The sequence below is a fragment of the Ambystoma mexicanum genome, chromosome 1q (genome assembly GCF_040938575.1).
Source record: "Ambystoma mexicanum isolate Mex_15411 chromosome 1q, UKY_AmexF1_1, whole genome shotgun sequence".
NCBI lineage: Eukaryota > Metazoa > Chordata > Amphibia > Caudata > Ambystomatidae > Ambystoma > Ambystoma mexicanum.
Window position 1 is genome coordinate 787,978,429 of NC_090922.1, and position 25,768 is coordinate 788,004,196.

The 25,768-nt window shown below is 44.1% G+C and overlaps 1 protein-coding gene across 2 annotated transcripts in view; it reads left to right on the forward strand.

The window, feature by feature from the left end:
- The window catches only part of HMCN1 (hemicentin 1), a 1,785,366-nt gene that overhangs the window by 829,482 nt on the left and 930,116 nt on the right, over positions 1-25,768 (forward strand). For both annotated transcript variants that reach the window (XM_069641364.1, XM_069641365.1), the window contains exons 42-44: positions 8,314-8,410; positions 16,871-16,993; positions 22,001-22,162. In XM_069641364.1, coding sequence (XP_069497465.1) covers positions 8,314-8,410; positions 16,871-16,993; positions 22,001-22,162 — 382 coding nt within the window. The remainder of the gene's footprint in view (positions 1-8,313; positions 8,411-16,870; positions 16,994-22,000; positions 22,163-25,768) is intronic.

Consider the following 25,768-nt stretch of genomic DNA (forward strand, 5'->3'; position numbering starts at 1 on the left):
AAGGGGAAAGATCTGAGCCCAGCTGAGGGGGATCCAGGGTGAACCGTGAGTCACCTGAGAAAACAAACATTTTCTGAACTTTGTAATTACACGGATCTGAGCCTGGAAGAGGGGGATCTGCAGTGACAATCGTAAAATAAAAGGGATCCAGTGTCAAGCATCGGAGTGAAAACTTGTAAGAAAAAAAGAACTGTGTATCTTATTTGTTGTACATCAGGCCCTCTGAATCAAGAAACTTGTTGAGAGAATTGGGCACAGAAGGCCCTGTTGCTGGAAATAGAACTGTATCCTTGTATCGCAGAAGACGGAGTGTGTGCTTTGCTGGAGTCAACTGCCTTGCCCCATGCTGAAAACGTGGGGAAGCTAGGCGAACGGCCCGAACATCGTGACATATCATTTTGTGAACACTTCTTTCTTTTCATGAACATTGCCCCCACACTGTTTGTAAAATAGCGCTATGGATTGGCAATTGGTTTTTTAGTATAGGCCCTTTTATTTTGCCAAGACTCCACTAGGACTGCATTATTATTATTATTTGATGGTTGTAGCTTGCTCCCATCTGTAGATTTAGGTTTAGATAGACGTTCATCACACCCTTCTGAAGGTTCAATAAACACGCTTGAACTGCGGTCACTTGTGTCTGTCTTACTATTGATAAAATGCAGGGTGACATGGTGGGCACCACGTCGTTTGTTAAACTTATTAATTTCAACACTCAAAATCTAATGTGTTCCAAATTTCTATGGTAGCTTTGGCCTGGAGCAACCAGTCAAAAAAGGTCCTATTGCATCAGGACCCAAAAATTACACAAAAGAAATAAATAAGGTGACTCCACCCTATTAAAACTGGTGCTCTCAGTTGGCCCCCGACTGAATATGAAACCACACGAGCTTAAACTGATTAAGAATTTATATGGGGATTAATCCATAACCATAAGGTCTGCCAATAAAGGAGGGCGTCTCGTGCTCCTCAACACCAGCGATTATGAACAAGAATGATGCGTTAGACAACTCAATGATTCTAACATCTATGCTCTACTTGATACAGATCCAACAGAGGAAATCAAATGCAACCTAGAGAAACTTTTAGAGAGAGTAGGCGCACTAAAGTGGATCAATCACAACACTAAGAAATTCTTGACCAACTTACACCCACGGATACCGCACTTTTACACTCTTCCTAAAGTGCATAAGGGCCTGCAGAAACCACCAGGAAGGTCGATTGTAGCAGGAATAAATAGCATTTTGGAACCGCTACGGAAATATAATGTCTACTTCTTGCAACCTCTTATCCAAAAAACCAGCACCTACATTAAAGACTCTGCACATTTCTTACAATACTTGAAAGGTATACCATTTGATACCAATAACATCTGTTTCACCATAGACGTCAAGAGTCTCTACACTTCAAATCCTCACAATTTGGGCAGGGAGGCAGTAGAATGGATACTTTTATGAGAAGGAGACATACCAGCACAGAAGGAATTCATTATGGCACTCTTGGAATTCATTGGCAACAATTCATATTTCTGATACAAAGATGCATACTACCTACAAGTTGCATGCACAGCAATGGGGCCACTATGGCCCCTTCATATGCGAATGCTTTCATGCATAAATTTGAGACCGAACATGTGCTCCTTAACCAATTGTGGCACCAAGATCTAGCCATCTGGATCAGATATATCGATGATATTTTTGGGTATGGAAGAACACAGAATCCAAACTTCTCGAATTTTTCAATTTCCTAAATAACATAGACCCAAGGATTCAGTTCACGCATGAATATTCACGTAACACCATACATTTCTTAGACTTTGAAATCATTATCACAGACACCAAATACCAGACAACAATATTTCGCAAAAGTACTGATCGCAACAACCTACTACAAAGACTCAGCTTTCACCAACCGAGTCTGATAAAGAACTTGCCTTACCGCCAGATGCTACGAGTCAAAAGAATAGTTAGTAACCCAACAGACTACCAAGCTGCGGTTAAAGAGATGGGCAAAAAGTTCTTTGATCTGGGTTATTCACAAGAAGAAGTGGTGGCAGCCGAATTACGTGCAGCGACACAGAGTAGAGAAGACCTGTTGAAGCCCAAAACGAAGAAAGATATTACACCACCTTTGGTTTTTGTTTCCAAGTACTCAAGACAAAGTATCGCATTAAAGCAATAATTAAAAAGAATTGGAATACAGTGACATGCGACCAGAGAGTTGAACACCTGTTCAGAGAGATCCCCACCTTTGCCTACCAACGCAGTGAAAACCTCAAAGATAAATTGGTTAACACCAAACCTCCACAGAAAAAGAAAATCACTGAACGTATTGGGACATTCCCTTGTTTGAATTTTAGTAACTGTAGTTACATTATGAAAGGTAAATCAGTGAACCATCCATACACTGGAGAAAAAATCAGATTAAGGAGCTATGCTACTTGCGACACACACAGCATCATTTATGCGATCAAGTGCCCGTGCGGCCTCTTTTATGTAGACCAAACGCAACATACAGCAAAGGTGAGGTGGAACTAACACAGATCCTGTATAAGGAACCAGACTGCCAACTCAGCAGTAGCCAGACATTGGCAAGAAAAACAACATAATCTGGCACAAATCAAATTTGTGATTTTAGAAACAGTCCAGCGAAGAGACAAACATGAAAACTTACAGAAAAGACTAGATCAACGTGAAACATTCTGGATTGATAGGCTTAGCTCTTTGGCACTGTTACAAAGCGAGTGGGATTAGACTACACAATAGACAAATGTGAGGTTGAACTTTGTTTTAATAGTTTCTTATTTCCTTTTCCCTTGTAACATGGGAACAAACAATATTGGCGAATAACTAGGTTACTCTTGACTCTGGTGACTCCTACTTTCCTGGATCAGTCTTTTTGCTTCTCTTGACCATAAGCTTTTGATGAGAGGAGTAGTGCCCTTATAACTCCCTGTGCATATCTTCTATACTGATTGACCTCCTCCAGATTCACGTGGCCTCTTCTATAACTTTCTTTCTCTTTACAGTTCCCTTGACCCCCTTGTGGCCTCGTAACAATATGGATAGGGCGCTGATTTTCTTATTGTCAATGTCTTAACTTTTCTGCCGCCTCTCCTGACGTCGTACCCGATTGTCCCAACCGCCTTCTCCTCACCTCATTTCATGTCACGGGCTCTTCTCCTGCTACTCGGCCGTGGGAGGGAGCCTCTGCTCTGCAATAGGGTGTTACCCTATTACTGTACCTCCTCCGGAGTCAGCGTTAGCTTCCTGGGTCTTCTGTCCTCGCTATTTTCATTCAGCCTGTGCCGGTACAGTCGCACAGCTGATCATACGGCTTCAGTCGTCATAGCACTGAGTGACTCCTCCGCAGCAGCAGCGGCCGTTTCAATGCGGCTTCGCGGTCTTCGTCAGGCCGTCGGGCGGACTCCTTAGCTCCTCCTCCGCAAAGGTGGGGGCCTCCACACTGCTCTGCGGTGTCCTCCCAGCTGATCGACCTCCCAGCTGATCTCCTCGCTTCAGCTGTCTTCGGCGAGCGGACTCCTCCTCCGCGAAGGTGGGGGCTTGTCACCGCTCCTCTTCCCCTTCTCCCTCAGCGAGCCGGGCCAAACTACGGGGCTCCGTTGGCAGATGGAGCGGCCCTCTTCCCACACGGAGTCTCTGTCCCTCCCTCACGATTCTCCGCTGAATCTTTGCTACATACTATGGTAAACTATGACAACTTCACAAGATGCTCAAAGGGAGCGTATCTTGACTTAACCTTCATGGCCCCTCTGTCTCAGTAGGCCCATTCATATAAGATTTCCTCCTCCGAGGTAGCCTTTTCCTCCTCACCCTTCTCGGCAGGCTAAAAAACAACCACAAAACAAAAACGTCCAGTATTAAAGTAAAGCACCTTCTTAGGCCATCTCTTTATCTCTCATTGGAGCTCTCAGATGTCTTTCCCATAGCTATGGCCCTCCCCTCACTTATGACCTCATCCATGTACTCTTCCTGCTTAGCATAGGCCTATGGGGTTTGTAGTTAATTGGCTCTGATATATCTCAGCCTCCTCTGGCCTCATCACAGGCACCTAAAGGGATTAATGAAGAGATTAATTACATGTGCTTTCTCTAAGTGGGATATAACACCCATTTTTTCACAAGATCAATACATGACATTGAGTGTCCATTTGACATATTCTCAGACCTGACAAAGTTCTAATTTGATTATTTATAAGTATTTAATTGATTTCATTTGATGTATTTTTTAGTTTTTGTTCCAGTACTCACTAGATTCAGACTTTTTCCTTCCACATGTATCAGATATTCCAGTTGAAGCGTTAGACTTTCACTACAAATGTAAAAATATGTGCAACTATTACATCACATACGGTTTTGTGTTTGATAGGAATTGGTGATAATATGTGAATGTTGCAGTGGGTATGATTACGAGGCATACTTCTCGTTCTGCGACCTTCATTATAAGTGTAAACATATGCACAGCCATTACATTATTTACGGCTTTCTGCTTGCACGTAATTGGCAAGAATATGTAAATGTCGCAGGGGGAGCGATTACGAGACATGTTCCTCGTTTCTCGCTCCTGCTACACCTTTGCTGCACATAGAATCCAAAGAGAGCCCATTGCTTTGTTTTAAGCGATGCATGTTTCACCAATTCCTTAACTTGATCCACATAGCATTCGTGGCTACCATGGAGACAACCCTGCCTTCCCGCTATAGCGCGTCACCCCGCCCCTGTCTCCTTGGTTACAGATAAATGCTCACGGAGTCACGCTCACTCGTGAAACTGCGGATGCGCCTGACTCCGGAGCGTTAGCATACTGGAAAGAGGTGAGCGATCTATCTTATCTTACACTTGAGACTGCATATACAGACTGTTACCTTTACTCACACACTCCACCTTTTCCTGGCAGGAGCTGTGATCACAACGTGTTCTATACATGATCGAAGAAGTTATGTGCGCTACAGAAGTGAATGTTTGGCAAATTAGAAAACAAAATCTATCAAATATGTACAGCCCTGAAGATGGTTTATGACCAAAATGCATTGGCAGATGTACGTCTAAAAGCCTACCATTATTTTTGTTTGGCCTCATGATACAGAAGTACTGTTTTAAGTACAAATAAAGGAATATGAATAAAACAATTCCTATGATTAACTTAAACGTTTTTGCAAGTAAATTATCTTTGAGTCATAAAATTACAAGATTACATACTTGTGCAGCCCCGTCGGGGGCTAACTGAGAGCACCAGTTTTAATAGGGTGGAGTCACCTTATTTATTTATTTTGTGTCTTACTGTTGATGCCATTCATTCCTTACAGCAGAGTGTACAAAAATACAGTTATTTATTTAGGCCTTAGACAACTGTTATAAATTCAAAACTTCAGGTAATTAACACACTAAAATGTGCACTATTCAAATATATACATTCACCTTTGGGTTTACTTTTAAACACACTTAGAAATACTTTTTAAGGTGCTGTAATGTGGTAAAGCAAGTGAAATATAGAAAATAAAACCTGGTAAGTAAGGACTAATAGGATTAGAAGAAAGAAGTTAGCAAACACCACACAACACCTTAGAACCAAGGTTCCTACCTAAAAAAAAGTCCTTGCCTACCTATAAAAGAAGGGGCCAAGTGCCCACAGGTCCCAACGAAAGTCTTTTCAGGAATCTAGGAATCTCTTTTAGGAAGTAGAACAAGTGTTGGCTTGAGCCAACAAGTAGTTGTAAGTGTTTCAAAGTTCAATACAAATTAGAGGAATTTTTTTTCAAAGCCTCTCCCAATTCAGCCACCATAGGTGAGATGCAGGGGAGGATACCAGGACAAAACACTACTGTTCAAGGCAGGCAAGGGCAAGATAGGGCTAGAACAGTACACACATACAACCCTATGCAGGCACAGGGGGCCAAAACAGGTATATTTAATAACCCCATGTAATCCGATCCACTCAGGAATCATCGTAGTAGTTGTTGAAATCATGGGGCCTTCCAAATTCTGGCCTTGGTCAAATTGGAGGAAGCCCCGTGGTGGGGGTGCAGAGCTCACTTCAGATGTTGGGTTCTTGGGTCTGGGCAGTTTGCAGTTTGTGACTCTGATGGACCCGATTCTAGATTCTGGACAGCTGGATCCACATGTTACACAAACTTCGGGACCACCTCTCCACTGATGACCTCAGAGGACAGCAAAGATGTGATGCAGACAGTGAACAGCTATGGCCATTTGATCAAAATGCAGAAGACAACCCTCATGGCGAGAAGAATGAAACTGGTCCTGCTCGGCCCCTTTTCATGGTGAAGAGCTGTAACTACAGGGGCATGCTCCCTGTTCCAGTATCTCAGGATATGCAGAGTTCCAAAGCTCAACTCTGGACATTGAATGTTGCAGCGAAGTAGCACAGGAGAACATCTGGCTAGCCCGGAGGATGGTCCTGGGACTCTTCTGTGCTCCTCCAGCAGCTGGATCTTCGAGTAAAGGTTGGGACTGGTTGGGTCAAAGCACTTATAAAGGTCTTCTTGAGATTTACAAAGCGGCAGGGCATCACCTTGGAAGTGAAGAAAGGGCTGCTAGTGATTTTCCAATGACACTTTCTGGGTTTTCAGCAGGCTCCTCTACTTCTTAGGGGTCTTTGCTGCAACTGTGATCTGAAGAACAGCTGCAGGAGGAGCCCTTTTATTGAGCATCTGGGCTAGATTTGCCTCCAGTAAACCAATGGCAAGGAACTGCACCATTCAAACTGGCAGGTGCTGTCTAATCCTGGTTATTGAATCAAATGCTTTCTTTCTTCTCCTAAGGGTGAATGTATAAATCTGTTTTATAAAAAACTAGCAAAAAGTACCTGTTGTCCGAACAGGTTTTGTGGACAGACATGACAACACTCTGATCAATTGTTGAAAATCGATGATCCTGCAGCTCGTCGTTTCCGATTCGCTTATCGCTTGATGTGCCTTGCACTCTGAGGTGAACAGAGAATGGGCGTGTGTAGCTGGCTGCCATACCCCACAGCAGACGTTGGGGGGAGGCGAGACTACCTACTGTGCCCCCCCCACCTGTTGCCTCACCCTGGCGTGGTGCAGTTTGTTGCAGTGCTTTGCGGTGTTGAATAGATTTATACATAATGGACAGGCAACTGGATTACACCAGTTATGGGTTTGGATTTTAAATACTAATGAGATATGTTTGCTGATAGCATTTTTAGAACTTTTGGAAATAGTTCTGCTTTGATTTTAGTATTATATTTTGGTATATGTTTTAAGTTTAGTTCTGCCTGTTTTTCCCTTCCAATTGAGTCTATGATTTTCTCTTTTATATGTTTCTTAATCAGATGTTTGAAATTGTTAAATGAAATTGTAATGTAATGAAAAATAATTGTTTTTAAACTTGACATGAGGCTTGTGTGAAAGGTTCGGTTGTGTAACCAAAGCACACAATAAATAAATAAATTGGGGTGCAAATGTCCCAGAAACCATGCATTTTAGGGTTGAGGGCCAGTTCTTCTCTGACCACATTGATGTTTCTGCGGTTTTATGCAACCGTCTCGTGTGTGATGGTGCTGAAATATGGGGAAAGGGGTGGGGTGTCCAAATGTTATTTAACCAGTCATGCGTGGAGGGTCCTAATAGACAACTATACAACATTTGCTGCAGATTGTTGTGTGGAATTTTATAAGGAACAACGCTTTGCCAAGCCACAAACCCACAAACACATTTTTACTTGTACTGAAATCCAGGGAAAGGGTTGGGGTGTACACATTTCATGTAGCCCGAAATGTCCAGTGGGTCCTAAAAGGTAACTATGCAAGATTTGGTGCAGATTGGTGAAACAGTGGAATTGTATAAGGAACAACCCTTCACCAATCCACAAACCAACAAACGAATTCAGAGTTTCTCTGAAATCCGGCAAAAGGGGTGGGGTGTCCAAATGTCATGTAGCCAGTAATGTCAGGAGGGTCCTAACAGGTAACTAAACAGAATTTGGTGCAGATTGGTGAAACAGTGTGGAATTGTATAAGGAACAATGCTTTGCCAAGCCACAAACCCACAAACAAATGTTGACTTATGATGAAATCCGGGGAATGAGGTGGAATGTCCAAATGTCATGTAGCTAGTATTGTCCAGAGGGTCTTAACAGGTAAATATGCAAAATTTGGTGCAGATTGGTGAAACGGTGTGGAATTGTATAAGGTACAACACTTTGTCACAAACCCAGCCACCCACAACTGTTCACTTTTATAAATATAAGGTGGGAAGACCATGCTTGGTATTGAGGATGTGTGACTGATAATTATTGAATTGTTTTATCCTCCTCAGATAGACGGGGCTCAAGTTCAAGACACAGGTCGCTATACCTGTGAGGCCACCAATATCGCTGGAAAAACGGAGAAGAATTACAATGTCAATGTTTGGGGTAAGCACTGCTGTAATGTGGTAATATATATTGCTTTGCCTTATATTGGCATCAAAATAATGGGTGTTGTTTGCTATCTTGAAAAAATTAGCTTTTTAACATCAGGCTGTGGCTAGGTTCAAGAAGTTGTGTTGTTAGCTGGGGTTGGAGGTTCTGGACAAGAAGGTGTCATAGTTAGAAAACAGAAATTAGAGATTGTATGTGCAAAAGAGTTCAGTGGCTTGCACTCTCACTGTAGGGTCCTTTGCATAACCTGCCGGTCACAATTTCAGATCCGAGCATGGTCAATTCCTACTGTCATCCTCTGAGGGTCATGAGATGCTTACAATTTAGCTAAAAGTCTCATCTACAACCCCTGCAAGCAAGATATATTCTGTATAAGAAGAGGTCTTTTTTAAGGTCACAGACTAATGGCTGTGCACCTCCAGGAGGCCGTAGAAATGCTATTCTACTGGACCTTAGCAACCTCCCCTTAAGTTATAAGGACGATTATTGCATAGACTTGGTAAAAGCTCACCAGTTAAGGGGACACATTGAACTATGTTCTGAAATAATCTGGCCGTGTCCTATGCTGTGTTACTTATTGTTCCACTGAGATTATATGGCCCACTCTTTAAGGTATGCTGATTCACACTGGAAAAATGCCCAGAGGGCACATTTTAAGAGTAGTTTGCTTGCGGCACCCAGCACCTCTTTGCATAGAGACTGCTGAGTTCTGCAAAATGCTTATCTTGTCCAGTTGGAAACTGTAAAGCAAGTGTTGCAGTCTTAATTATCACTGATTGCTGGTAAAGACCACATCTCAAGCTTTTTATATCTTTCCCCCTCTGCCGGTGTCTGCCTCTATTTACCTCACACCTGCCCCAGACCTGCTCGAAGCCCCGCCTCTGCACTTATCTTAAGAGGCATGCTGATGAGTACCTTGGCTCCTCCAATACTGATCCATCAAACCAACGGAAATACAAAGTGTTAGGAAGGATGTGCAGGACTGTACTACGTATATGGAAGTGGAGGAGAATGCCGTTGAGGGGGGAGAAATGCTCTTTATTGATGGGTCATCAACTATAGACCAGACGACGGGAGAAAGGCATACTGGGACAGCAGTGGTGAAACTGAAATCAGATGGGACAGCCAAAGTAGTAGCTAGCACGAGATTGCCTTCACATTTTTCAGCACAAGCGGCAGAATTAGTGGCTCTCATAATGGCATTAGAAGTGCGTGAAGACAAGGAGTTTGCAGTGTATTCCGATTCATCCTATGTGACTTCTACACTACATGCTGGACTGTCAAGATGGTAGAGGAGGTGCTTCCGATGTGCTGAGGGCAAACTAGTGCAGCATGCGCCCCTATTGGACAGACTTATAGACGCGCTACAACTCCCATCAGCCATAGCGGTTGTGAAGTGCCAAGCACACATGAAGGGGGAGGACCGAGTCTCCCATGGGAACGAAGCCGCAGACACAGAAGTGCAAAGCATATTTCGCAGAAATAAATGAGTTTGATACTCCATCGAACACATGTATACGCATGCGCAATATGATATTGAACGAAGGATATAGTTTGCTACCTGCCACTCAGATAATGGAGGCACGCTGAAAAAGTGATGGCTTCATTGTCTGCCCCTAGCTTTGTTCGCATTGCGCAACCAGCCTGGCTCCGACCACCACTTAACCCCTTATGAGGTACTGACAGGACTACGTGGACTGACTACGACAGGACTACGTGTGCAACTTCCTCTTGCTCCAACCACTAGAGCACTAGAGCGCTGACAGAGGCCAACAGTTCTGCTGTTGTTTTAGGAGATTAAAAGCATGATTACCTTGCTTCGATGATGGCTATTGCCTCTTTTATCTCTCAACAGCTTCAATCCCAGCTGGAGAGGTCAAAGAAGGTTGATGAAGACAACACACCAGAAATGAACTTTTGAAACAACCACTACTTTATCCAGGGGAAATTTTGTCAGGCCTTGGTTCAAGCCAAGTTTTGAGGGACCCTAGCCAGGGTTAAACTGGGACATAACATTGTCTCAGCACCAATAAAAAAAGTGGCCCACAGGTACAAATGGCTATTCATTCCTTTTGTGACACTCTTTGAATAGTACCCAAGGGAGAGATTGTTGATACAATGTAATGCAAATTGTGGATTTTAAAGAATATTTATTCAGCAAAACTGGTCAAAACTATTAGCTGCATAGTGAAGTAACTCATCAAACTGGCAAACACTGGCCCACACCAGCATTTTGCATTTTTGGTTTGGCCATGGGCCTACTGCCCTATAGGCCAGTCCGAGCCTGACCCTAGCTTGTAGGGCAGGCCAATGATCGCGCTGTTAAGCTGAGTGGGAAAAAAACTTGGAATTACATTGGAGACATCAAGCCCTGCCAAGGTGAGACTTTCACCCGCCAGAACAAAGACGATTTGATGCAAAGAGACGAGCAAGACAAAGGAGAAGCATCACAGCAAAGAGTGACTCAGGCGATGACTAGAGTTAGGGAAGGACAAAACAGAGAATAATACTAGGCACACTATCTTTTCTCACACTAGGTATTCATCATGAAAGTAAAAGGACTGTTCAAATACATGATTCTGTACCTGCACACAACCTTTGAGGAGTACTTTATTAGAATTGTAATTGAACCTGAGACTGAACGGGTGATCACGCCGAGATTGTTTTTCATGCTTTTCTCCTTTACGTGTCACAAACTTATCCACGTCTGACTCCATCATAATTTTACTAAGGATTGCTAGGGTCTGTTTGGTGTGAGAGTGGTTGTTTTATGCAGCACTCTCCCAATATTTTATACAAAGAGCTTAACCTAGTACACTAAAACAATAATTGCACACTCTTAAAGCTTTTCAGGTGACACTCACAGATTTTCAGAACAACAAAGAGGACAGTCAGTACTAAGAAAATGGGAACTGTAATTTGAACTGCTGTACTGATGTGTTGTGCCTTCTGTTGTCTCTACTTCTTTGCCCTCTTTGCATTACAAAAGATTCTATTTTCGCATGCTCATGCTTTGACCCCTACTAACACAACCCCCATCTATGCTTTTACGGAAGCCATATCTGGGCAGATGACCAATGCTGCCAAAGAAGTAAAAAGACTTAAACGCAGTTTGCATGCAGACTTCGAACAGGTAAATTCATATCTAACTGTTTCGGCCCATATCACCAACAATATGTGGTACAAACACATGAACAAGGTGTGGAAAGAAACTATGAAGGAGAACTGTTATGTATGCTCTCTCATCCTCTATGTCATGAGTACATCCATTCGTAGCAACTGAAATTCCAACCACCAGAGCACAATGCCTCATGCATCTGTCACTCTGCTCCACCAGAGGCCAATTTCAAGGGAGATGGGCTACATTAAGATGGATGTCGCAGAAGACGTTCCCGTATGAAGACAGTTATATCAATACTCAAGACATGATAGATGACAGCTGGATCACTGACAAGACAATAGAGTATGTCACTAATGGCCCACAGAACATGGGGAAGAAAAGATAGTGATACAAAAGGAAATGCAATGCCCCAAGACAGGACAAAAGGAAATAGGAGGAATGCCAGGATGCTGGGAAAGATCACAGCGATTAGTATATGGACAAATCTACACAGCAGAAGGGTGCAAGAGAAGGAATGGTTGGCACACAACCTCCTAACAGTCCTGGTAGAAATAGTACAAAAGGAAAACGACAACTGCTTCATAGAATGGGAAGCAAGTGAAAAGTTGCTCACATCGGTAGAGAATGAAGCAGGTTCTATGCCAGTTCTACCACTCGAGAGTGCTTCATTTTTTTTCCAGAAGGATGGTCCACTGAAGGTTGGACAGGATAAAGCATGCATGAAGATATCGAAGATAACTGTCATGAGGGTCAGTACTACAGTACTAATTGACCACTACTGGGCCTGCAGATCAAAGACATACATGCAATTACCATCTAACTGTGGAGGGATATGTTCTCTCATACAGCTAAACACACCAGAATTAGTAGTTCCCCGAAAAGACATACAAGTAGATGGATTCCCTAAGATGGATGCTCATCAAAGGAAGAAGAGATCTGTAGAGCTGACGAGTGAAGAGAGAGAACTATGCTTCATCAAAAATGGAAGATTCACTGGATGCAAAACCACCAGAACATAGGCTGATCAGCAGGACTGAGATGTTCTTTGCGTCCATTGTTCTAGCAATTCAAGCGAATGTGAATGCCAAATGGCTCCAGATCATGCGATGGAAGCTAATGGGAGCTGATACAGATGATAAACTCAACCGTTAAAGGGTTCAATGCCATCAAAGAAGAGTTGAGAGCTGTCAGGTTGATGGCCTTACAGAACCTATGCGCTGTAGACCTTCTCCAGCTATGGAAGGAGGTGTTTGTGCCAAGATCGGCCTTCTTGCTGTACATTCACACCTGCGCACGATGCAGAGAATGGGACCCTGACAGAAGCTGTTACTCAACACGATAAAATGGAGTCAGAGACGAAATGCTGTCGGAAAGGATGACAGGTTGTCATATATCTTTTCCTGGATACCATCATGGATGACCAACAGAATGAAAGTACTGATAGCAGCATTTATACTAGTGTTATTTGCCTTCTGTGTCATCAGAGTAGCAATATCACAATGCAGGAAGAACACTGAAAAGGCTATAGGGATGAAAGTATTACTTAACTTACAGACAGAAGAGGACGAAAAAAAAAGACACATAATGTGCTGAAATCACAGCTGACATAGTGTCCTTAGTTCCTGTCAGGAACAGTGTGCGAGTTTCCCTTCAACACACGTGACTATTGGGGGAAATGAGTATGGTGCAACCCTAGTGGAGATTGAAGTTATTTGAACTGGAGTCTGTATTACCATGCAAAGTACCATAGACATCTCAGAGGAATAACAAAGGTATGGCTCCCTTAACTGTATGTGAATAGAGAGAGTCGTCTGGGAAGTGTGATCGACTCGTTGACTAGAGGGGGGATTGAAGACGGAGGTCCAAGTGTGGCCCTCGTGACCCCCATCCGATTCGCAGCCCGAATGCAGAAAAATGATAGATGTACATCATTCCTAGGCCCTTCATCACAATAGTCGATGTATCGCAGATATGAGAGATGTTAATCGCTCAGACAGCCATTCAAACCACACCCGACTGATGATGTGGAGGAGATAGAGTTGTCATTGATCGAACAAGTTGACTGACTTTAACCTCGAAAGGCTGATGATGTCATCACTGACATCATGACATAGGTGCACGTAGACATGAAGCATATAGGCAAAGCTATACGAACACTAATTAGTGTTTTACTGCTAGACACAAAATCAATGCTTATGACTCATGCACATGTTCTTTGCTAAGCAGAAACAGCAAGATGCCAAGAATCGTATATCCAGCTTGCACATGCTTAACTGCGACTAACACGGAAAGCCAAGAGAACAAATATGGAAGCCATAGGGGCACTGAAGTGAATGGGGAGGGTAAGACAGACTTCGAATACATGGATTAGCTGCAAGCCTGATGCAGCTAAAGGCAGACAGACAGAGCTTTCAGCACAGACACGGTGCACATCTTAGTCAAGGATGAGCAGAGACGGAAAGTTTCCAGTTTACCAAGGCGATAAGACATCTGCACGAAATATAGCTTAAAATCCTCATAATTACAAGCAGGAGATCTCCATTTCGTGGTCCCTACACATGTGACATAGAAGAACAGGACAATGCCTATGCACTCGAGGTAGATGGAGGAAAGCTGTTCCCATAGAACCAGAGTTGGAAAGATACAATTACTACACAGGTTCAAAACTGGATGTACTCTCTCAGGGCATCGGCGATCAGAGATGGAAACATGATCAGAACATACAGCACCTTCATGATCGTTCCGATTGCCTTGAAAACGTTCACTCAGCCTGGTAGCTATCCAAGGTCCCAAGGCTTGGAAGGCATGTTCTGTTCAATCCTTAGCTTCCTTTCATGTTAAGGCACACTATGTTGCAGGGGACAATAATTTCCTTGTAAACCTGCAACTTTGTATTTGTCACATCTAGAGATGGTCCTAGGAGAAGCCACAGGATATGGCTTTCAATAACCAAACTAACCCCTATGTATTACATATGATATGATAGGTTATTTATAGCACGCTTAATACCCAGAGGTGTCTAAGCGCAGACCCGGGGATCGAACCTGTGTTGCTCTGTCTCGTCTTGCTTCCAAGGCGAGCACGTTGCCAATGAGCTATCCTCTCGAGACAATATATAGTTATCCTAAACTGACCAATCCCCTTCCCTGATAGGTTTTGGGGGATGGAACTTGTTCTTGTGACATTGTTTATTGTGAAAACGGTGACACACATGTTTGGAGGATGAAAGCTCTGGAAATGACGTGCTGTTCTAGTATGATCCCTGTCCTTTTGTTTGATAATAAAGACAGTGAGCTTTGCCCTATGGTTGAGTCTTCCATTCTTGCAGCTGGGATTTTGTTGGGGCCCAAGTACCCTCTTGCTGGTAATCAGGGTAGCTACTGAGAGTGCCCCTGCTGCTCCTTTACAAAGGACTGAACAAAAAAGACCTGGAGAGGTGACCTCTTCCCATAGCTAAGTGGGAACATTGTGCAACTGCTGCTGTTCACCCGATCGTTCCTGGAAGCCAGTCCTGTTTGCCTGCCGTCCGTAAAAGGGATCTCTGTGGGTCCAGAAGAGGAGTGCCTGAACATCTTGAAGCCAAGAAGTTTATCTGTGTCGCCCATGGTCCGGAGGAGTGTTTGTCACCACTTGAAGCCAAGTTGCTGAGTATCACCTAGAAGGGGGGGTACACTGGCATAGTGCTGCTTTACATCTGGAGCTGCGAAAGTTTCAAATCATTGAAGGATCCTCATCTGTCCACTTGTCCATGCCGGAGAAGGTCTAGGGTCATTGGTTTCCTGACACCAAAATCCAAACAAGACGTCCCGAGTATCCAGACTTGGTGAGGGTCCACAGTCCAGACCAGTGGTCATGTCCAGTTCACCAGAAGCCATTCTGAGGTCCATGGTGTGGCTGCAGCACCGAAGAATCGAAGGTCAGTAAACCGCAAAATCCCTAATTTTGCCACTGCACCCATCACTACTGAAAGTCATCCAAGGCCACCAATGGTCTTATCTTCTCCAGCCAAGGCTTGTCGAGGACCACATCAAGTTCCACCTTCATGGGACATCCACAGTAACGACCCGCCAACAGAGACCACTGCGAAGACCAAAAGTGCTGCCTTTCTGACACTGCTTGGTTCCCTTGTTCTTCTCAACACGACATCCCAGCGACTGCTTCTTCCAAGGGGGGGTCCATCCTCGAGGGGTCTCTTTGAGTAAAGCCAAAAAACTCCACCACTTTCCATCCAAGGCACCCAAGGTACTTTGATGAAGAAGAGCATCTTTCATTCTCAGGATTCCTCCAGTGGTCCCAGATTCATCTTTGATCCTGTTCTCCTGTGGCTTCCCAGGTGCTTTGGGGTATGGGGATCTGTAGAAAGAGAATCAGACTATTATTGAATATATTTGGACTGGCTGTAATTTGTAATATACAAATTAAGGTACATCTTAACCTTTCCTTACAGGTTGCCAAGATGAGAGGATCCTCAGAAAGTATTGCATCATCTCTTATAAACAAAGCATTCTGTCAATGTTCCTAATCTAACCTGCCTTTCTACAGTAATATCTATGAAGTTACACATAGTTAGTAATTCTTATGCTTTTTCGTAACTGTCAGCAGTTGGTGCATTTTACCAGAATCTAAGTATATTGAGGTACCACATAGAGGTGTAAATATTTGCCATTATTAGGATAGCCTTGCCCAAGTACAACGTGTGTTATTTATTGCTGTATATATTCTCATGAACCTTATTTTATATAGAATTACTGTGTTAGCACATAACACAGTGTGTAGACATTCCTTTGTGGGGACTTGGGGATTCACTGTACCTAAGAACCTTCCTGCATCACCTCCCTTTAGTCTTAGCCTTAGTTGCTTGTCTATTGCTACCATTAGAGAACCTTTGCTAGGGTGCTCTGTACCTCTATTCCAACTGTATAGGGGCCAGAAGTACAGATACCCCCTCCAGTCTTTACATCGGTGGAGATAACATTTCACCTTTGCAGTATCACCCACCTTGTAGACATAGAGGTACAGAGAGTGGCAGAAACAGTAAATAATTGGCTCTCCAGTGAGACCTAGATAGAACAAAGTAGGGCAAATTATCATGGCATCACAGAAACAAAGCAACAGGTTTGGGGGGCTCACCAAATTGGCAAAATGTAGTCTCTCTAAACACCTATGCTGTCATCAACATCTGGTTACGTATAGCCTTTTATTGAAAAACGCAGCATTATTTTGTCAAAGATGCTCCATCTGTAACCAATGCATGTTAGGAATATGAAACCACTGATGCACGTATGTAACTTTAATGCATTCTTCTCTTTAACACTTTGTGTTCCTTTTTGCAGTTCCACCAAGCATCCGAGGCTCGGAGACACTTTCCCGACTAACAGCCATTGAAGGCAGCCTTGTTAGTCTCATCTGTGAATCTAGTGGTATTCCCCCACCAGACCTAGCCTGGAAAAAGAATGGTGAGCAGATTAGAACGATGCTCTCACACAGCCTAGGTCTAAAGGTTATATTGAAGACTGTATTATCTGGACTAATGAAGAAGGCTCAGTGGTCTAAAACCAGCCTTTAAAAATCTCTTGAAAAGGCACCAATGTCAACATTCTGTCATTCCTTCCTAGATTGTCATCTTTCCCATTTGTGTGTGTTGTTATAATGTGTAAGTAACTGGGGTGTGAAGAGATCTATTCTGACTGGAAGAACAGGGTGTCCACCAATTTATACCAGAATCCTCTCAATGGATAACATAGTAAAACAGTCAGGCTTCACTTTTAGGAGGGTATGTGCTGGTATCAAAGTACAAATAGTTCCATACTTGGAACAGATCAAAATACACAACACATTATGTACTGTATATATATATATATATATATATATATGCACATTTAAAACACTGTCAAGTAAGTACTTAGGACTACACCAGCAAAGCAAGCATATAAGGAAAACCCATCGACAGGCTAAGGCATTGAATCCACTTCACTCAAGGACACACAAGAGAGAAGTCTAACGTAACAGGTAGGAACTAGGTCTGTAAACACAAGGAACAGAATGAAGGGATTAGAAAAATATGGGAAAGATAGCCAAAGAGCCAATAGACATTAAGTTAGATTAGAATTACAGGCCTGTGGCATGAATAGATCTGTGTTCACTGTTAGAAGGCACAGTGTGACCACTAGTCTGTAACACTTACTTTCAATTATAGAATTAACTGCAGTAATTTGTTATATTAAAATCTACAATAAATCACATTTACATTGTACAATAACAGACTTTGTTCTAAAAACACCAGGCCCCTACGAGCGAGCAGGGAAACATAAATCTGGTAAATACCTTTGCAAGCCACTTTGCAGGAGTTTAAAAACTTTCCAAAAGTTTTCCCATTCAAAACAATGGGGCCGAATCCCATAGGTTTGCTGCGTTTTCAGGGAAAAGTCGGTTAAAAGTCTTTTACTCCACATGTGCAGCAGAATGGGAAACATGCCAGGAAGAGTTGGTTCCAGAGGGGACACAAAGCCCACTGCAGCCAATAGAGATCAACTATAGAGAGCACCTCATACACCCTCTATTGCTGGACCTGGGGGGCCCCTGCAGATGAAACCAGCTACAGGGACTGAACCCAGGGGCAAGTACTCACCATGCAGTTTGCAGAAAAATATGACCAGGAACAGCGAGTACACAGGTGAGTTTGAGTGAAGGTGTAGGTCTAGTTTGCCATGGTTGGGACACAAACCCATGAACCAACAAGGATAAAGATAAAGTAAAGGACCAACAAGAAGGGAAGATTGGAGAGTTATCCACAAACGAAGATTTAACAGCCTCGAAGAAGACAACAGGAGCAGAGAAAACCAAACTAATATTCCTGACCAGCTCGGGGTAACAGAGAACAGCCAGGAAGGAATGATCCAACAATGGGGACAAAGGCAGGACATGTGATGGATTGCATTGCCATCTACGGGGTTTGAAAGCCCTAGCATTTTTGATTTTCATTAACGTAAAATGATGCAGTGGATTTTGTTTCTGCAAGGGAGGTGTGCTGATCAAATGCTCCAGGCCGCAATAATAGTGTATACATGTGCCTTTGCTGATATAGCCTACAGACACACTCTGGCCCAGCCCTGCAGTTGTACATTGCAAGTTGAAAAGTGACATGGGCAATTGTGGCAGCTGCTGGAACAGAGTTCCTGCTGGAAGAGCTGGCTTTTTAATCTTCGGCACCTGTTTATAAATGTATTACCAGCATGCCTTACTTAGTCCATCTGATGGCTTATAAATCTTTAAGTTTATGCCATGCCTGGTCGGAATAGTGAGTGCTAAAGGCACATTAAACTAGATTAAACTGCTACAACAATTTGGTATCACAGTAGTATAAGCTCTGTGAGCAGGGTCCATCTATGACAGGACTGATGTGTATTGGTGTCTGATATGACTGTTTCCACAGGTGCCATGTGGAACAGTTGCCAGGATGCTGCCTCTTTGATCCCTCAGAGGAAGGCCAACACATTCCTCCCAGTGCACAGGAACCTTCCCTCCTGGGAACTGGGGCTTCAAAGGCAGCACTGACATAACAATGTCACTCTCACACCAAGGTGCTGACCACTGGAGTCTCTTTGAAGTGCTCATAAATGGGAAGGAGGCAGAGTTAGAGTAGCCATGAGGGAGAGGTGGGCTGAGGGAAGGGTTCCCCCATCTTGGTTTCTGTTAGGGCTCTCACATGTTCATGCCTCACCTATTTCCTGGAGGCAGGCACTCTGGTTGTGATGTCAAAAGGCAAGGGACACTTGTTACAACAGCCTGGATTGGACTCCTTACATTAGGCTTGATTTGGATCAATCCCCTGTGACATTGTGCGTTTAAAAAAGAGAGGACATTTTCTCTTTTTTGGATTAATCTTGAACTCTGTCGGAATACTCCCCAACTTTGATACTTGAATGCCTCGTCATATCAGAGAGCCACCAAGACTTTCTGGTCACCAGCTTCTTTGCACTCCAAGCCAACGCCGCTGCATTATCCAGACGCTGTGTAGAGCCAGTTGAACCAGCTCGCCACCAAAGACGAATCTCCCCTTCTCTGCAACCGAGGTCACAGATGGTTCCAGCACTGCTGACCCGACATCACCTGCAATCCCCAGCATCGTCAACCTGCGAGCCTGATCAGAACCTGTCTCACTTTGTGGAATTCTTGTTATTTTTAAACTGAACACATCACCATACTGTGAATTGTGGTTGGGACACTTTGTGTCCCTATAACTTTTTCTTTTGTAACTTTGGTGTTACAGACACATTGTGTCCAGGATGGGCTGGATGGGCTGGTGGCAGTGAATATTTTCGACTGTTTGTTTTTTACTCGCCCACTTTTGCATTTAAAGTGCCATATACTTTAAAATGGCAGAACCATCAGATTTTTGCCTGTCCTTGGTCCATTTTGTGCCTTGGACTTTTTCAGGCCTAGTTTGAATGGTGCAGATTTTTACCATTGGCGGGCTTGGGGGCAACTCCAGACCAAATCCTGCATAAAAGATCGACTCTTGCAGCTGTTCAATAGATCATCGTTGAAGCCAAGACCCCTACGGAGAAATGCAGCCCGCTGAAGACAAGAGGATGACCATTACAGCTTACCAGACTTGCTTCCAGCCACGTCCCAGTGAAGCCCTGCTCCTCTATCCTGATGTCAAGAAGTCCCTCATGGGTGCTTCGACTGCTGGACTGGTGGTAGCAATCTGTGCCGGCCTTTGCTCGAGGACCTGTTTGCTGAGCCTTCGGAAATGTCCCTGGACCACCCAGTGAACTGACCAGTTCTCTCCTCGGCCACCTCACTGCAGATGTTGCAGTTCAGATTGCATCCTTGGAACTTTGTGGATCTTCAACTTATGTAACAAAATGTCTGCTCATGCTAATTCAGCTATCCACACCAAAGAGTAGCTGTGAATGGCTTGCCCATTTGTTGATCATACGAAGATTGTCTGCTGCCACCAGACTGTGGTGACTCCTGCCGAATCCTGTTTTCTTTGTTTCCTGGAGGTCTCCTGAGGTTGTGTGTTCTGTGGAGTTCTGCATCCTATCGTGTCAAGGGTGTCCAACTAACCAGTATTCAGAACCGTATCACTGGAGCCTGAAATACATACCACCTGGACTCAATACTGATGCCGAAAGTGACCTCTGCACCCACAACCTGTGGACCTCCCTCACCCGGACACTGGATCTAGGTACCCCTGAAGTCGTCCCTGGAGAAATTGGAGCTAGGGGGATGAGTTAACATACCTATTCATTCCCGCGCCATAGGGTTGCATGGGCATAAAGTCCTCACCCTATCTCTCCCTTACCCGACTAGGATTGAGGGTGGGCAGGTCAAGGATCCCCCCTGGGACTTCCGTAGAGTTTTGGGAATGGGGGAGAAACCTTAATGAACTTTACCTAACTTTGGAACACTTACCTGCAGACTGTGTTGATTCTCTCTTGCTTTATCACACAGAGTGATTTACAGTGTTGCTTCTAACTACGCTGACTATTGCACAACTGTTTTCTAAGATAAAGGGCCTCATTCCGAGGTGGGCGCAAAGGGATACCAGGCTCTGTTAAGGACATTGGTGCCGGTAATCCCTTTGCGCCCTACTACGAGTTCCCTTAGCGGGTTCCTTCCTTAACGCCTGGTTTTACCAGGTGTTAAGGAAGGGACCCGCTAAGGGAAATCAGAGCCAATAGCTACTTCTCCCTTCCCATTGAGCACGATGGGGGCTCAAATGGGAATGGGGAATGGTTTGGTGAATGGGGACTTACCAGTCCCGTCAAGGTCAGACTGGACCGGTAAGTCCCCATCTCACCAAACCGGACACGGTACCGGTATGGGAGGTAGTCATGGCGCAAATAGCGCCATGACTACCTCCATACTCGGAATGAGGCCCAAAGTGTCAGTATTCTATTAATGGACCCCCAGTGCTGAGTGTATATATGTATATGACAGTAATTTTGTGGCAATGCTTACCTGAAGTTTACAAATGCTTAGAGTGTAGCGTAAAGGCCAGATAAGTAAGTGCATATGTTTACACTCTTCTGTCTAACTGGAATTATTGGAGTGGTGTATGTTGTCTCATTGTAGCCCTAGACTACTCTCACACCCCTCCTAAATCTAAGCCTCACTACTCTTCCCTGGTAGGGTTTAGCTAGGCATCTGTGTCTTTCCTGTTTACCAAGGTGGATTCAAATCCATTTTAACACTAAGGGATGCCTTTGGTTTAATCCCATCCTCAGATGCTTAAACTGAGGGATCATTATCGATGTACAAAGTAGACAGCAAAAGTCAACATTTTGCAATCCATGTCAGTGTCAGTACAGCAGCCATATGTTTGTGAGGACCATACACCTACTAATGGAGAGATAAAGTAATATTGTCAAACTTTAAAACTAACAATCAATATTGTATTTGGGATGGTTAATCGTTGTACTAACGGATTTCCTTTTGCCCTTCCTTCTCAGGCTCCCTGCTGATTACAGACCCCACTGGAAGAGTCAGAGTACTGTCTGGAGGTCGGCAACTGCACATTTCCATTGCTGAAAAGTCAGACGCTGCAACATACACTTGCACAGCCTCCAACCTGGTGGGGGATGCAGTCAAGGAATTTAGTTTACAAGTTTACGGTAGGTGGTTCTCATAACTAAACAAACAAGACATTTCAATAAGACTATTATTTCAGCAATCATTTGTAAGGAATTGCCTACTTCTTTAAGGCCAAACAAGTCTTGATTTCTTACTTTCTATTGGGTACCATTGTTAGAGTGGATTTCCAAACTCTGGCCTGGGGGACAGAGTTTAGGAGCCACCCTAGTTTTAGTGAACAGGGAGAACCATCTGGGAGTTTAGCCAAACCAATCAAGGTACCATAAAGAGTGTCCAAGGCTAAATCTCAGGAGAGCTGAGTGGGGTGAAGGGTCCACAGTCAGTCCAAACAGTGAAGTAATCCAGGATTATACATAGACAGTAATTTATAAAAATATTATATTTATTAGAGGCCCAGAAACACACTGGGAAAGTGACTTAGAACAGTTAAAAATATCACACAATACTAAATAATATGAAACATATATACAATAACAGTTAGTCAGTGCAGAATAATCAATTCATCCTGACAATACCTGAAAGGGGAAGGTACGTAATTAGTTATAGCACTGACAGTCCACAGGAATTACAACCCTATCTTATAAAGTCCAATCCTAAATTGATTGGGGCCTTGTACCGAAAGTTCACAAAGTTTCCAAAGAGTTTTAGGAGTTGGAAAAAAGAGAGGGGTGGTTCCTCAGGATGTGAAGATGGGTCCAAAAGGTTGTCCAAGGATTTTACAAGTAAGTACAATGCTTTTCTAGCTTTTGGAGGGCTTTTGGAACAAGTATGCCCAAAGCCAATAGATTGTAAAAGAAATCAAAGAGTGAAGGTTGGGGTACTGGTAAGTATTGTTATTACTTACCACCCGTACTCCGATTTATCCTCCGACTTGGTAGGTCGTTGCAGGGTCGCCAGAGGTAGATTTTCTCACTGTTGGTTCCGGTCGAAGAAGCCCAGGACCTGTGGGTGCAAGAAGAGTTCTGGTCAGGTACCGGAGCTGCGTGCAACCTCTTCTCGTGGAACAATGCAGTAGGCTTTGATGCAGGACTCTTCAGGATTGTCAACTAAATGCAGGAAAGCCAGTTACAGTGATTGCCACTGATGCACGGCGACAGCAAGCATCACAGATGTCATGGATGAAGACAGCCTTCTATCTCGAGACCCGTCAATGGTGGGATACCAAATTCGTACAGGAAAGCTACTTAAGGGACAAGCTGAAGACCCGTGAAGTTCTGAGTGTTAAAACATGGCACAGCAATGCTTCTACCGCAGTAGCGCAAGCCAGAGTTGGTCAGCCCACTGGATAGTCCAGGGTCACTTCCCAAAACTCCAATTCACAGGGCACCAAGAAGACGTCCAGACTGGTTGTTCCCACTGGTCCAAAGGGTTGTAGCAACAACAAGGGTCTTCTGAGATCAGTAGCCAGACAGGGCTCCTGAAGCAAGGATTGGTTCCCACACCTCTTCAGGGATCGTCCTCGGGTCTTCCATGGTCTTCACAGTTACACAGGATACTTGGCTCCTCTTCAGATCTGCTGGATTGGCTGCAGGACACCTTTTCTTATCCCAAGGTCAGCTGAGTGATCAGACTCAGCCCTCCAATGGAAAGATCTTCCCCTCACATGCACACCCGTATTGGTCCAATCAGGGACTACTGTGGGTCTGACTCGTGCATGCACACCAGACATACTGGCACCAGTATGTGGATTGGGACCAGACAGTCCCAACCCACTTCCTGGGACCCAAAACACGTGGTAGGTACTAGCTAGTGAAAACCAAAGCAAGTGAATGACAATAAAAGGAATTTCTTGACCTGGAAAGAACGAAAAGGTTAAAGAACAAGTGAAACACCTTGTGGCACAACCATGTTAGGACACTAGACACAGTAGCCAAACACGGTAAACGTGAGAAGGCTATTTAAAAATACAGTACAAATTGTAAAAATGTAACTGCTGCCACCAGCTTGTCCTTGGCCACATTTAAAAGTAACCAAAAAAATACTTTGTATATAATTTAGGGTGATACATAAATAACCCCATTGCACTGCATTGGAGGATGCATTGTGCAACACGAAAAAGTTACCCAAAATAGATAACATTTAAAAAGACTAAGGGAAACATAGTCTCCCAGTACTGATAGTCTGAAGGACTAGTCAGTTTCCCCATAACTAGTGAGCAAAAGGTCAGTGAAGGGATGCTGAAGGGGTGGTCTACCCTGCAAACGTCTTTATCATTCCTTGTTTGGCCTTCTACTGGAAGCTGTCTGGAACCGATACCTGTCCACCATTCAAGTGCTGGTCCTATCCCACCTGGATAGGGGCCCTGCACTGCTTGAAGGCCTGCCGTCATCATCCCTTGTGCCCCTGAGAAGTGTCCCACACGCGACCACATGCCTCATCAATTGTCTACGCAGATACAACCACATCACCCCGGCCCTCATCGACCTTCTCTGGCTCCCACTGCACGTACAAATCACCTTCAAGTCTTGCTGCATCATCTATAAGGCAGTCGCCCTCAAGTCACCCAGCTACCTTGTGGGGAAAACTCTGCATCTCCGGCAGACAGCACACCATCAGAAGCCAGGACACATGCAGACTTGAAATCCGCTGCTGCAAAAAGGAAAGGATCATAAAACAAGCCTTCTCTGCAAACGCCCTCAGATTATGGAACCTCTTCACCATCGGCATCAGATTTGCCCCACACTCCTACAATTCAGAAAAGAACCCAAGACCCACCTCTTCAAGGAGTCTCTCCTACTCAACACCTAGACCATCATGTCGCCTCTCATACCACCTGACTCGCTAGACGCGGCCTGCCCCTCTGCTCCCCACCACCCGGTACAGCTGTACCCTCCTTTGTCCCCCTCTGTATCCTATCCCCTGCTATATATCTGGTCTGTTGTTACCACTGAAAAGCACTCCGTTAGACATCTGTAATGTTGTACACCTCTGTAAAGTGCTCCGTTATGTATCTGTATTGGTGTATTCCTCTGTAAAGCCCTCCATTTCTTCTCAAAGCTAGGTATGTGCTCAATAAATACCATACTAATAATAATAGTAATAATAATGATAATCTTGACTGACCAAAATTACATTCTGATGCCAAAAGTAACCTCTGCACCAGTGACCCCTGGACCTAACTTGAACAGACCAAAGGCAGAAGATTGTCCCCCAAAGAATTCCAGAACACCAGCAGTGGTCTCTGAAAGAATCAGAGCCAGTGGGGCATGTTCACTAGGTTTGCTGGAGGCCCTGTCCAAATGGTTCCAATTCTACCAGCTCTCATTCATTATAACCATATGACAGTAAGGATCCCTGTCAGTGTTCAGAATGAGGTTCCTGGGAGAGTCCTGTTGGGGAATGACTTAAACACTCTAGGAGTAGTGTCCAGTACCCCCATGCCGTCCAGTAGGAAGAAATAGGAACTAACCAAATTGGCTAGAGAGGCAACCTTAAGCCTTTGGGACCCTCTACAGAGAACCACACTGTAAGGCCTAGTGTTAGTAAGTTAACCTCTAACCAAGGCAAATCCAAGACTAGAATATTAGGGAAATGGGAGCCCCAACCATGCTCTATAATTGCCACTCCAATTATATAGTCTTTGACCCACACTGCTTCTGATGGAGAGGTGGATAGACACATTAATT